This window comes from Notamacropus eugenii, chromosome 3 (genome assembly GCF_028372415.1).
Source record: "Notamacropus eugenii isolate mMacEug1 chromosome 3, mMacEug1.pri_v2, whole genome shotgun sequence".
Classification (NCBI taxonomy): Eukaryota; Metazoa; Chordata; class Mammalia; order Diprotodontia; family Macropodidae; genus Notamacropus; species Notamacropus eugenii.
The window spans coordinates 159,896,252-159,911,323 of NC_092874.1; the positions used below are offsets into that span (position 1 = coordinate 159,896,252).

The following is a 15,072-nucleotide window of genomic DNA, read 5'->3' on the forward strand; positions in this document are numbered from 1 at the left end:
GAACTGTGACTGACCCAATTAGTTCCACACTCCTGCCTATAAGTAATGCTTAAGAGAAAGGTAAAATTTAGGTCTTGAAGGCAGAACAACTGTGAAAAATTATGCCAAAGATTCTTTTTAATTTTTTTTAATATGGCTCCACTAACTATCAAAAAAATATTTAAGCATAGAAAATCTTTTATCTCTAAAATTAAGTTGAGGACTAGTGAGAGTTATCCAAATCTGTATCTCCAATTAAAATTATAAAAAGAAAAACACAACAGTGAAAAGTTTAAATTATAAGATGTTTATAAAAAGATTATTTTAATTACTTTCAAGTATAAGATTCAATAAAATTTTGCATAATTATTGTAACAAGACAAAGCTTCCCCCAGAACCTGATTGGTCTCAGTTTTCCAGATCCGACTTTCTTCCTCTCCCTTCCCTGGGGTCTGACTAGCTGCAATTTTTACATCATCTAGGGGCATAAAAAGTATAAGCCATGGAGTCTGGGTCTTTCTGACTGGGTAGATGACTTAAGAGATTAGGAGTTGCCAAATGCTAATGACATAATGATCAGAGGTATTTCTGGATGTAGACAATACAGGTCATGTCCAGAGAAGCTAATTACTACTATATCCTTGTAGCATATTCTTGCTGGTTAGGGCAAAGGAAACCTCCTCCTTTGTCAAATGTTCAATGACTTGTGAGCACACTTCATCCCAGCATCAACCTGAACTTAGAAGGTGCTGCCTTTCATGCACTAGTGAAGGCTGTCTACAACTGTCACTCAAATATGTAGAAACTTTAATAGGCAGAATTTTTTTCCATCTGTGATGTCCCAGGTCAAAAGGGTCAACTCTTATGATATCTCAAAGGTCTATGGTTCTGTCCTCTAAAAGGCACAAAATCTTCAGATTAAAGAAAGAACTTTGGCATTCATTTTAAAAGAATTTATACCCTATAACTACAGAAAGTCATGAAGCTCACAATTTCACCTTGAATCCACCTTCATTTAAAGAAAAATAAACAACAAAAACTAAGAGTTATCCCCAAGCACACATATTACCCTTTACTTCTACTTTTTAGTACACTGTGAAATTTTAAAAAATTAAAAAAACAAACTTTAAAAATTATACTGAATTCAATGAAAACTAGTCTACAATTTTAGAAGAAATGTCCCATTTGCTCAATTACTAATCTTACTCTTTACAAAAGCCTTTGTGAGGCAGAGGTTTAATTTCTTTATTAAATCTATTAGTTTTATTGGAAAACTAAAGAACTCTAGGTTTTTTAAAGAGTAAACTTTGCCAAAATATCTTATATAGTATGCTAAAATTCTACTTTTTAAGGTCAAAAGCATGGACATTGTCAAAATCTATTATACTTTTTGATTCTAACAAGGGGGAAAATACATGTTTTTTGCACTTACAGGTAAGTTTAGTGATTGTAGGATTTGATCTTGTAGAAGGCACTATTTGCACAGGGAGAGAGATCCATCTTGACAATTTTTAGTACTGGTACTTAAGGGTTTTTGTCATAATGTTTGTTAAATATCAACTCACTTATTGATTCTTCAGTAAATGAGAAAATGAACTCATTGACTACCTCAGTCCATTTAGAATTCTGGTTAACAGAGGGCTTTAGTAGTAAAATGTTGTAAATCAATGAACATGGCATATAGTAAATATTTACAACATGGCATATGTTAAACATTAATGAGTACAAATATCAAAATTGTTGGGACAAGAGGGAGAAAGCACACTGAGGACAATTTTTAAACATTTGATTTGAAGAAATTATTCATTTTAGATTGTCACATTTAATCAGTGAATAAACCCTAAGATTTGCTGAGGAAGAACTCACTAGGAACCTTTTTAGTCAAAAAGAGGCATAATAATTAAACAAAACACTAGTTGAATGATCAGAGTATCCTTTTTGGGTCTGCCATACATTATAAGGTAAATGTTGGAAAAAAAACAGATACAAATGAAACTAATAAGCAAAATATTGGAGAAGGAGATTTTCTTACAAATGTGAATCAAAGAATAATATAGTTGAAATGGACACTGGATCCTATTTCATCCAAACTCCTTTCCAATAAAACAATTCTTTCTATAACACTGGGTGACATACATAGAGCCCATACTTACCATCAGGGAACACTTAGAACTTTAAAAAGTAGAATCTTATGTAAGTCAATTCAATTCAAAAAACATTTATTAAGCCCATACTGTATGAAAAACACCAAATCTAGGTGCCAGGAGTGCAAGTGTATAAAAAACAACACAATCCATACCATGCTGCTCAAGAGCTTAAAACCAAATGAGGAATATGAAATGTATGTAAGTATTTTATAATCTAAAATGTTATGATGGAGAGTGTTAGAATAGCACAGTACCAGATGAGGAAACAGCTTGGTCCAGTTGGGTTGAAAGACAGGGTAGTTAATAATAATCCACTGTGGCTCAACAAAAACTTTCCCTACTTCTTCCCTCCTCCCCTATTCCATCTTCCACCTTAATTTCAAAATCCCATTAATTCTATCTTCCCAGTATATTCTTCATCCATCCACCCCTACATTCATGGTATTTATTGCATTCTAGTCCAGATTCTCATTACCTTTCACATGGACAATCTTAATATACCCGTAATACAACTTTGTTCCTCCAGTTTCTCTTCTTTCCAACTTATCCTGATCAAATATGAACAGATCTGATTTTTCTACTTTAATACTCAAAGCTCTCTTCACATTGCTCCCCAACTCCCAGATAAAATACAAACTTTTTGTTCAGCATTTAAGGACCATTACGATTTACTACCATCCTTCATGCTCAACTTTATTTAGACTATTTCCTTGAGGTACTTTAAGGCAAACTGTATAGGAAGCTCTTCCCAAAATTCCTCCTGAGCACCCCTATTCAACAAGATTAACTGCTCTTCCACAAATGAGTCCTTTGGATATCTGAAAACAACCCTCACCTTCCCACTGAGTCTCCTTCCGGGTGAATGTTTCCATGTGTTTTAACCATTTTTGAGACATTGTTTTTCAGATTCTTCACCATTATGGTCACCTTTTACTATAAATACATTAGTTGGCTAGCATCCCTCCTAATAGTAAAGGGTCCAGAGAGCACAATACCTCAGATGCGTTTTGGTTGACAAAGATCATATTAGAAGTGGTATCTTCCTTGAAATGAATTTGTGATCTGTTAATGAAACCTACATTTGCCTTATCTTTCATAGAATTTCTGATGAATAGTTAGCTTATGTTGAATTTTGAACCATCAAAATCTCCAGGACTTTCCCATATATTAAATCTCCTCTCCCTAATCTTATGGTTGCATAAGTATGTATTTTTTTAGCCTCAATACTACATTTTACCAATATTAATTTCATCAGCTCATTTTGGACTGTTACTTCATGTAAACAAGATTTTTTGACCCTGGATTCTGTCATCTAACATATAGCAGTCCTGAGTCTGGAGTCATCCACTACTTTACTGCTTTAGATATCTCTCAGCTTTCTGTGATCTGACAGTTTTATATCATTATTTCTATGCTACCATCCAAATTACTGATAAAATGTTGAACATGTGGGTCAGTTGCAGTGGTTATTTTGCCCTATAATGCCTCTTGGCTAAACTGATTGTTTTGGACAAGATGACTATCTCATTTTGTGAAAGCATATCTGTTATAAAGAAACTATTTAAATTGTATAGAAATGAGGCATTATGAGGAAGTGGTATAATGGTTTAAGCACATTTCATAGATAGTGCTATCACTGTTTGCCCTTATGAGTAGTAATGAAGTCTGTATGTTTAGTGTAAGGCAAAATCATCTTATGTCTAATCTTCAGAAAGCCAAAGGCAACTGAGAACTATGGTATAAGCTGCTTAATTTTTTGGTCTCAGAAAGGAAAAAAGGTCCCTCTCTACAGAGAATATCCGAGGATAAATTATACATTCAAAACTCTAAAGACTACTTAGCTACTTAGATTTTTCATAAAATTACTATTAAATTTAATTAGACAAAATAAGACCAAGTTTGCTACTCAAACCCTCCCTCCCTCCTCCAGGAACTATCTACTGTATTAGACATAATTTATCTACTAGAAAAAATTCTCATTTACGGAATAACGTTGTTTTATAAAATACAGATCTACATTGAATTGAAATGTGTGCAAATGAATATTTCTACAATGTGATCACATTCTTTATGAAATCCTAACAAAAAATATCCAAAGCATAGACATCTTAGAAGAAACCACTCTGGGCACATTCACATCATGCTGGCCAGATGAGTGATGATAGCATGTTATTTATTGACCTTCTTCTTCTATTCAAGCAGACACTTATTATGCTGTTGTACCACTAAAAAAATGACACAAGCAGTGATATAGATGGCAGTGAATCCTCTCTCTACATACACCCTCTTGTTGGATATGAGTCATCATTATTTATTATTTGACATCTGAGCCTGGGTTTTCTGAGAAAAGACAGGATAAACAATCAGAGGCATTAAAATCTGTTGCTTAAACATCCCCACATGCCATATTATATAACAAATTGCTTTAATTTTTCAAAGGAAAGGAATTAGAATGAAAAGAGTTAAACCCATAGGAGGCTTGCTTATTCGAAATTCAGTGAGGGCAATGTTAAGGCTACAAAATCCTGCTGTTGATGCTGCAATGCCACCGTATGTTTGGTGATTTAACAGGGCCTTGATGACCTCACTTAACCAATAACCTAAGTACTAGATAAGATGGGCGATTTGGCATCTGTGCATTGTAACTCCATCTCATTGGAAATTTTTTTCATGTATGTAAGGAAGCAACATTCAATCTCAACACAACACAAATTCACACTTATCTTCCTAGAAATTAGCACAAAATCCTGTAGAAAATATTTTATAATAAAGGATTTTGTTTTTTTTCTTGGAAAGGTCAGGAAGGTTGGAATTATTTTAAATAGTCATTTAATATGCAGTTGTTATTTTTAAAAAATCCTCACATTCACAAACTTTGTTAGAGGAAACATAAGCTGCTGATTCTTATCCATGGCTCTTGGGCAGACGTTTATCAAAGTAGCTTAACCACTTTTTGGTCATTATGCTCTAAAGAGATTTGGAAAAATATTAAGGAAGAGTTAAAAAATATTAGAGATAGAAAACAGGTCTATGATGAACAGTTGTTTTTTCTTTTTTAATCTGGATCTGTGACTCCATGTATAATGGGAATTCTTTTATGAAAACCCCTTTCACTGGTACATGCTGACATTGTATTTGGTCTTACAAAGTTGTCACAGACATTGAGAGATTATGTGATTTGTCACGGTGACATGGCAACTGAAGTGCCAGTGGGCAGACTTGAACACAAAGTTTCTTGACTCCAAGACTGATCCTCTTTCCTACAATACACTCTCCCTCTCACTGGAAGATCATGTTCTTGAGTCTGCAGCAGGACTTAAGGTGTGATTTTGTAAGTGTCTTCAAAAACATGAAGTTCTTTTTTCAACAATTGTTGTGTGCACAACAGACAAACATCAACAAAAGATAGGTTTAAGTTGTAATAGGGTAAATTGGGTGAGATATAATTCCTAGACTATAAGTTTCATAAAAAACAAGAACTGCTAATATTGTGGAGTCTTTCCATCCCTAGGGATTTTTGAGGAGAATATGCTACTGGTTTTCCTGGGTATTTTAGAAATATTTGTCCCTAACAGTAGGATACTGGCATACATATACACACATAAATAAACAAACATATATCTAAACGCATGCACACACACACACACACACACACACACACACACACACACCTTGGCTTAAGGTTCCTTCTAGGTTTATAATTTCACGGTGCTTTAATTATGTTAGCCAAGTAGTCATGGAAAATCTGACTACAGGAAAAGCATTACATCCTTTATTTTATATAATCAGGCTATTTCATCAATTTATATGACCAAGAAATAGAGACTGAAGGAATACTAGTTCATCATCCATACCAATCTACAGAAAGATTTGTACAATTCTCAAATATTTGAAAAAGGATGGCCTTACTCTTTCTCTATGATATATTCCCTAATTAAAAGTAGAAATTAAAGCTACATTTCAGGGACAATCTGGCATTTTTCTCTTGTTAAGGCAGATCAGGATCATAGTGAATAGTGCCAAATTTGGAATCAGGAAATCATTAGCTTGAATTCTGCCTTAGAGGCTTAATATCTAGTAACTCAACCCTACTCACTTTCAGTTTCATCTGTAAAATAGGGATAATAATAGCATCTGCCTTACAAAGTTGTTGTAAGGTTCAAATAAAATAATATATGTAAATGGAATATGATATAAGAGGTATGCCAATATGATTTGTATAATACCACCTACTTCAAAATAATTAAAATCATGGAAGTGAATACATCTGGCACTTTTAAAATAGGACATTCTTTTCTTATTGATGAGTAAAATAGGTTAAGGGGGAGTCAAGTGCATCATGGAGAAAAGGTCAGTATCAGTACATTTAAGCCAAAAATAATAATGTGGTAGAATAATATGCCATCTATTTTCTTCACACACACCATTACCCCTCCTACTCCTTATTTAGAATAAATTGACTTAGTTAACTGTTTATATAATCTCGCACTCCTGACAAGAGACTATATTTCCCTTCCATCCAGCCAACAACCAGGATTCCAAGGGTCTGCTTACTGTATGTATATTGCTGTCTTTCTGATCCTTCCAGGTATATACACAAGGCTCCTACCATCCCTTTCAACCTCTTGTTCTTTCAAAGAAAGATATGATAATCTATTGACCTATGTCTCCATTCTTAATCTTTTCAATTCCCCATACCAAAATTTTATTACCTGGCCACTACTCTCCTACATTCATGGAATTTTTCGGGGCAGACTAGAAGATGGCGTAGTAGAAAGACGCACATACACATAGCTCCGAACCCACAACCCATAGAACAACTACAAAGAAGTAACTCACGGCGAATTCTGCACCCAGAGGCCACAGAACATTGGAGCGAGGGAGATTTCTGTTCCGGAGAGACCTGCAAACCTCTCGTAAAAGGTCCTTCGTGCTGCGGACTGGGCGCCGGGACTGGGAGCTGAGTACAGCCCTGCCGTGGCCGCGGCACCGAGAGGAACAGATCCGAGCGGGCTTCAGGGACGGGATCTCCAGCGGCCGCACAAGTACCTCCACCCACAGGTGACGGGGGTCGGTGAGAGAGTCCCTTTGGTGGGTCGAGGGGGGAGTGGGGTGCCCCCATGGCTCGGGCCCCCTCGGGAGACAGAAGCTGAGGGGCAGCAGCAGACCAGGGCTCTCCTAGCAGGCAGGAGCCTGGATCCATTGTTGAAGGTCTGTGCATAAACTCCCTGAGGGAACTGAGCCTGAGAGGCAGCCCTGCCCTCACCTGAGCATCTGAATTTAATCTCACACTGAATAGCAGCCCTGCCCCCGCCCAAAGCCCTGAGGCTGGAAGCAGCATTTGAATCTCAGACCCCAAACACTGGCTGGGAGGATCAGGAGGTGAGGTGGGTGTGAGGAAAATATTCAGAGGTCAAGTCACTGGCTGGGAAAATGCCCAGAAAAGGGAAAAGAAATAAGACTATAGAAGGTTACTTTCTTGGTGAACAGGCATTTCCTCCCTTCCTTTCTGATGAGGAAGAGCAATGCTTACCATCAGGCAAAGACACAGAAATCAAGGCTTCTGTGTCCCAGCCCACTCAATGGGCACAGGCCATGGAAGAGCTCAAAAAGAATTTTGAAAATCAAGTTAGAGAGGTGGAGGAAAAGCTGGGAAGAGAAATGAGAGACTTGAAGTCAAAGCATGAACAGCAAATCAGCTCCCTGCTAAAGGAGACCCAAAAAAATGTTGAAGAAAATAACACCTTGAAAACTAGCCTAACTCAATTGGCAAAAGAGGTTCAAAAAGCCAATGAGGAGAAGAATGCTTTCAAAAGCAGAATTAGCCAAATGGAAAAGGAGATTCAAAAGCTCACTGAAGAAAATAGTTCTTTCAAAATTAGAATGGAACAGATGGAGGCTAATGACTTTATGAGAAACCAAGAAATCACAAAACAAAACCAAAAGAATGAAAAAATGGAAGATAATGTGAAATATCTCATTGGAAAAACAACTGACCTGGAAAATAGAGCCAGGAGAGACAATTTAAAAATTGTGGGCCTACCTGAAAGCCATGATCAGAAAAAGAGCCTAGACATCATCTTTCATGAAATTATCAATGAAAACTGCCCTGAGATTCTAGAACCAGAGGGCAAAATAAATATTCAAGGAATCCACAGAACACCGCCTGAAAGAGATCCAAAAAGAGAAACTCCTAGGAACATTGTGGCCAAATTCCAGAACTCCCAGGTGAAAGAGAAAATATTGCAAGCAGCTAGAAAGAAACAATTCAAGTATTGTGGAAATACAATCAGGATAACACAAGATCTAGCAGCTTCTACATTAAGGGATCGAAGGGCATGGAATAGGATATTCCAGAAGTCAAAGGAACTAGGACTAAAACCAAGAATCACCTACCCAGCAAAACTGAGTATAATACTTCAGGGGAAAAATTGGTCTTTCAATGAAATAGAGGATTTTCAAGCATTCTTGATGAAAAGACCAGAGCTGAAAAGAAAATTTGACTTTCTAACACAAGAATGAAGAGAACCATGAAAAGGTGAACAGCAAAGAGAAGTCATAAGGGACTTACTAAAGTTGAACTGTTTACATTCCTACATGGAAAGACAATATTTGTAACTCTTGAAACATTCATGGAATTTTTCTACTGGAATAAATTCCTAGAGAACAAGGACTGTTTTATTTTGTATTAAAATCCCTAGTGTCCAGTACAATGTTCACTATAATGTAGTTGCTCAGATACTAGATATTAAGTTTTTAAGGCAGGATTCAAGCTCAAGATTTCCTGATTCCCAATTTGGCCATGCACTATGACCCTGAGCTTCCTTAACAAGAGGAAAATGCCAAATTCTCCCTGAAATGCAGCTTTAATTTCTACTTTTAATTAGGGAATATATAGATTGCTTGATTGCCATAAAAATATATTTATATATATCTAATATAGATCTAGATACCATTGTATACATACAACACTACCTATATAAAAGAACTAATATGTCTACCATAAGCAGTATATGTATATGTATACACATTTGTATATGTTATAAGCATATAATATACAGATGCATATAAAATATATTAAAAGCATATTACATATATAAAAAGGTATAGAGGCTCCCAATTCATACTTAAGATATGATAAAAAATAGTGTCTTAAGTTTTCATAAATAATGTGCACTTAAATAATATCAAACTGATTTTTATCCTGATAGGAAAAATCAATTTAAAGTTAAAATTCATTCCAGAAGAAAAATCTATGAATACTGAAATTATATTAAGCTAGAAAGCAATAATTTTCTGAATCTTTAGAGCAGGGTTTCTTAATCTGAGTTCTGGAATTTGTTTTATTTTTGTCATTGTAATGTTTCCTTTGTAATTTTATGTATTTTATTGCATGCTTTTTAAAAAATATCACTTTGAAAAGGGGTCGGTGGGTTTCACCAGAATGCCAAAAGGATCCATGGAAAAAAAAAAAGGAGAGAAAAGAAAAGCTGCTTTAGAAAACATCCCAAGTAGGTGAGAAAAATATAGATTTTCACCCAATACAAGAGATCTAGATGACCAAGAGTAACACTAAATGCTTAAAAGAGCTTCAGCTATGTTTTACCTCTACATTCTGCAACTAACTGAGCAGTGATATTGAAGTAAAAAGCACGGGTGTATGAAAATTTTCAAAGGTTCATAATGGATGCATTAATTTTTAATTAAAGTTACCCTTGCAACCTGAGGGAAACAAGTAAAGCTATAACTGGAAAAGTCACCACCAGTATTTGTTTATGATAACCTTCCCCCAACTTTGTTTCAGCAAAGTGCCTAGAGACCTTCATTTACTCAGTGCAGTCCCTTAGCTAGGCTGATATGTGAACAATGAGGAGCCTGATGTCATTCGCTGCTGTCCCGCAGGAGCGATCGCTGGAGGACGGGTGGTTTTATTGCATCAGTTTCCCTCCTGGAATTGTTCATTAACACTTGCAGACATTTCAGCCTAGCCTGGTGGTGTCTGGTAATACTTGTGGAGAAGTCAGGTTCCTTTCTTCTCCTGCCACAGAGACTGTGAAGATCAGCTGTCACTTCTAACAGAAGATCACACAGGGTGATACAGTCCCTAAATTGAGAAGGCTTTTCAGAAAGGGGTGAGGCAGACTTCTAAAAATACACCAGATTGATTCAATCAATCGATCAATAAGTAAACATTTTTTAAGTGCCTACAATGAGCCAGACACTACTTGATTCTCAGGATCCACAGGAGAGGCTGCTTGTTTTGGGCAATAGAAAGCAAGCCTTGGCAAAATGAAGAAATGGGCTCAAGTCCTAATAAGTTCTCAATGACCCTTGACAATTATCCAAGTACTTAAACTGCAGAAATGCAGAAAGAATTCTTCATGGAGAGTTTCCTACAAGAATAAAATCCCTCATATTCTGAGTGTCCCAATAATCTTAGTGAAATTTTAAGCTTTAATAACTTTAATAATAATAATAATAACAGCTAACATTTATAGAGTGCCTACTAAGTGAAAGGCACCATTCGAAGGCACCATTTATAATTATTATCGTATATGGTTCTCACAATAACCCTGAGAGGTGAATGCCATTGTTATCCCCATTTTACAGATGCAGAAGCTGAAGCAAACAGAGGTAAAATGATTTCCTCAGGGTCATACAGCTGGTAAATGTCTGAGGTCAAACAATTCAGGTGCTCCTGACTCCAGGCCTTGCCTTCTGTTCACTGAACCACCTAGCTGTCTGAACTCAGACTTTGTATGTTTTATTTCTACCCCAAAACCTATCCATCTCTGAAATGGAACGTTTTAGTGTAAAAGAATATGCAGCAGAATTTTAACAGTATTTCCATTCGATCTTTTTCTGAATATAGTTGACAAGGCAGATAAATATAGCAGGACACAAAAGTGCATAGTGAAAACATCAAGACACATGCTGAAACGGGGATACAAAATGCTTTTAGTAAAGGGAAGATGGCCAAGTTCAAGCAGATAAATAAGGAAAATCACAGACATGAGACAATTTAAGGTAATTTTTTTATAGAAGATTAAAAATGCTGCCAAAAGAGGAAAAAAATGTTGGGATATGTATGTGTATATCTATCTGTACATACAAATAGATAGATATATGCTATCTATACATACATATATAGATATATACACACATATCTATATCTATATGTAGATATATCCATCTATCTATATCTATATATCTTGAAATCTCTATGAGATGCACAAATTAGAGACATCTCCACTCTAAATGTTCATATGGACTATTTATGCCCAACCTGTGGTAGTCTTCCAAGCTCATATTGGTCTGATCAGTCATAGTCAGACATGCCGTACCTTGACCCCAACATAACATTATTTTGATCCTCCTTGAAAATTAACTGAGATTCTCAAACTGAGATTTCCAGCTCATCTAACAAGAGCACATCTCACTTCACTTCCTCAATAAATAGTCAACATGATTTAACCCACTCTGCTATACCTGCTTTATGTGAAGACTATTTGAGATGGGGCAATCCGAGGGTCATAGCACTGAATCAGACCTGACGAGATGAAGGTTCAGCTCTCAATTCTATAATCTACTAACTGCATGCCCATCAGCACATCACAAAACCTCTCGAGTTCTTTAAAAATGGAATAATAATATTTATATTACTTAACTCAGGACTGTTGTGAAGAAAGCCTTTGTAAGCTTTAAAACATTATATAAATTTGAGCTATAACTATAACCTTGAGGCACTGCAAGGGCTTTAATTTCCTCCTGAATTAAAGGAAGATTAAATCATTTTCAGCATAGCTTTAGTGTTAAGTTCATTTTATCCTTATTCTTAGAAAATGAGCAATCCTGGTATGTTATGTTTAGACTCCAAATGTTCGTAATCTGAAGTCCACAAGAAATGCAGAAAAACTGAAGGGTGTAGGAAATGTCTTGGAAATTTTGATGTGGAAAAAAACTTGCATTTTAATTTTTGTTAAACTTTGGCTGAAATTTTCTTTGATTATAAATTTTAAAAACTATATGATTCTAAGGAGTCTATATGGTTAATTAGTCTAATAAAGAGGCCTATGACAGAAAGTAGATAAAAAACCCCTTTTTAAGGGGAACTCTCAACTAACCAGAATATTCAATAACCCCATTGCCCAACCATTCTATAAAAGTAGAATTCACTGTAATCTGTTCATTTTTCACCCTTTGTTACTCTCCAAACTCATGGAAGGCAAGAATCATACTTAGTTTTTAAAATGTAACACCAAGCTATATACCCTTCAGGTACTCAATAATGTTCAGAGGAATTACATTTCTTTGTCACCAGTCTCTCCTATTTAGTTGTATGTGATTAATAATGCCATCTTCCAATTATTTGAAATATGATAAAACACCAGTGCTTTAATCTGTTAAAGTATACCTCCTCTTTGTGATGTTTTTCTATGTACATTCATTCAAATGGCTTTAACATCCAACAATTCTATAGCCTATATGCACTCTCTCTCTCTCTCTCTCTCTCTCTCTCTCTCTCTCTCTCTCTCTCTCTCTCTCTCTCTCTCTCTCTCTCTCTCTCTCTCACACACACACACACACACACACAATTACATTTAAGTCAATAACTATTCCTTCAAAAATCACAATATTCACCTATCATTTTAATATATTTTTTGACTCTCTTCAAACTCCCCTCCCCCATAGGTTTCATATAGGTCTAGGTGTTTTAGAGTTTAGGTTACACTGGATGAGCGATGTCTCCCTTCAATGGGATTATATTCTATTTTAATCATGAAAAGATATATGATATTCTTTTCTCACTGCACTGTATAACTTGATTGTTATTTTATTCCCAAAAAGATGGTGGTAGGGAATGCTGTAATGAGAGATATCAACCTAAATTGCCATTAGAACTTACATAACCCAAAATACTCAAACAACAGCTATTTGTCTTAGACAAATAAGCTTTCATTCATGTAATAAACATTTACAAACCATTAAAAAGAAGTAAAACTCAGTAAACTCCCAAGTTTTATTTATTTACATTCCCTAAATCATGAACAATAACAACTGTTCTACTTCGATTATGATTGCTTATGGATTCATTTTTTTTAATTGCTTCCCCCGTCCACTTATTAAAAAAATTTACTTCATTAATGATCACCTGAAATATAGGTTAGTGAGCTATCACATGAGCTCATTTCTATCATACATCCATGGGGAAAAAAGGAACACATTAATATGTTATATCCTTAATACCTCAGATAAACACTTATAAAGTTAAATATACCCTCTCCATCATCTGATTTAGCAAGAATATATTTCATATACATGTGTATATATACATATATACACACATATACGTATATATATATGTATGTGTGTGTGTGTGAGAGAGAGAGAAACAGATGAAAACAAATCCTTCCAATTTTAACTCACCACCAGGGCTTTGGATCTGTTGCTTAGTAGTTTTTCAATGTCTCTGGCTGCAATTTCCACCAACTGACGTGCATTGTTTGGTTCCACAGTATACAAGTCCTTGTATTTCACATAAATCTGGATGAAGGAAAAATAAAGAGAATTGAGCACAATAATATTATCATAGATGTGTTCATTTAATTAACAGGTTGTTCATTTTGTTAAGGGAAGGCAATCTTGATTTTAACCATCATTTTTCTTCTGTCATCTAGTTCTATTTAACTTTGGTGCAAATCAAGAGCTATTTTCTGTTAGTAAGTCAAACAATGAAGAATTATATTACTACACTCTAGATCAAAATGCATGGTTGTTTTAATGTTGATGTTGTTTTCTTTTCTTTGAGTTAGATGTATTCAACATTGAGCTGGAGAGGAGCTGGGTTCTCAGTGTGTGAGGAGAAGGAAATCCCTCATGCCTCCAACAGATGGCTTGCACATGCATGACTAGATCTCCTTTCTGAGCCAATGCCTGGTGGTACTTTTACCGTCTTGTGGAAAGTGAATCTAGGCACACACATAGGAATGGGTCCAGCACTGTTTCCTGGCAGAATTCCAGTCTTCTGTTTTCACTGCTATCAGTCCTTCCATTCTGATACTGATTGGATTTTGAGATTACAAGGGGATATTTTTTATGAAAGGATACAGTGAAGATAATGCAAATTCTTATATGATTTATTGTCAGTTTTATTTGTTAAGTCTATATTTTGATTTTCTCCAATAGTTAATTCCATTGTTACTATTACAATTATTAGACTTTGTCATATTATAGGTTGATAATACACTGATTTTAAATTTAAATCTAAATCTTCTAATATAGACTAGTTAATTTCAGGTTCATTAAATCATCCACACAAATTCAATATATTTAAAATTTTTTTTCCAGACCCCTTGCATGCTATTGAATTGGATCCTGAATACTTATAAAATTCCATTTAAATGGCTTAATCTCAATCCATCCCAAAGATTCTCCATCTGTTTCAGTCTGACTTTTGAAGAGTGTTAGTCCAAATTTAAAGGACTCAGAGCTGGCTGAAGTAAATAAGGTGACAAATATTCTCTAGAAATTCCTATATAAAAGGCATGAGGTGGTTATTTAGATCAGTGGTGTCAAACTCAAATAGAAAGGGATCCCCATAGACCACATATTAACTTAGAAAATCACAGATTCACATTATCCATGTTGTACCGTACTGTGTTTTTCTTTATTTTTATAAACATTTTCCAACTGCATTTTAATCTGGTTCAGATCTCACATGGGAGTTTTGTGGTTACAGGGCTGTGAGGTGATAATCCAAGTGAGCTATTCTAAGATGTCATCTATCAGGTGACAAAAAAACACAATTGTCACCTTAAAAGAATACTGCCAAGATTACCTGTCCACAGGTAATTTCTTGCATGTATGTGACACTTCTTAGGCTCACTCCATCCTTTCCCACTACTATTGAGGAAATATGGCCAACATGGGCCTCTAATGTTTATTT

General features: G+C 35.4%; 1 protein-coding gene across 9 annotated transcripts in view; it reads right to left on the reverse strand.

Annotated features, from left to right (window-relative positions):
* The window catches only part of CACNA2D1 (calcium voltage-gated channel auxiliary subunit alpha2delta 1), a 691,308-nt gene that overhangs the window by 506,064 nt on the left and 170,172 nt on the right, over positions 1 to 15,072 (reverse strand). For all 9 annotated transcript variants that reach the window (XM_072653215.1, XM_072653214.1, XM_072653213.1 and 6 more), the window contains one exon: positions 13,554 to 13,670. In XM_072653215.1, coding sequence (XP_072509316.1) covers positions 13,554 to 13,670 — 117 coding nt within the window. The remainder of the gene's footprint in view (positions 1 to 13,553; positions 13,671 to 15,072) is intronic.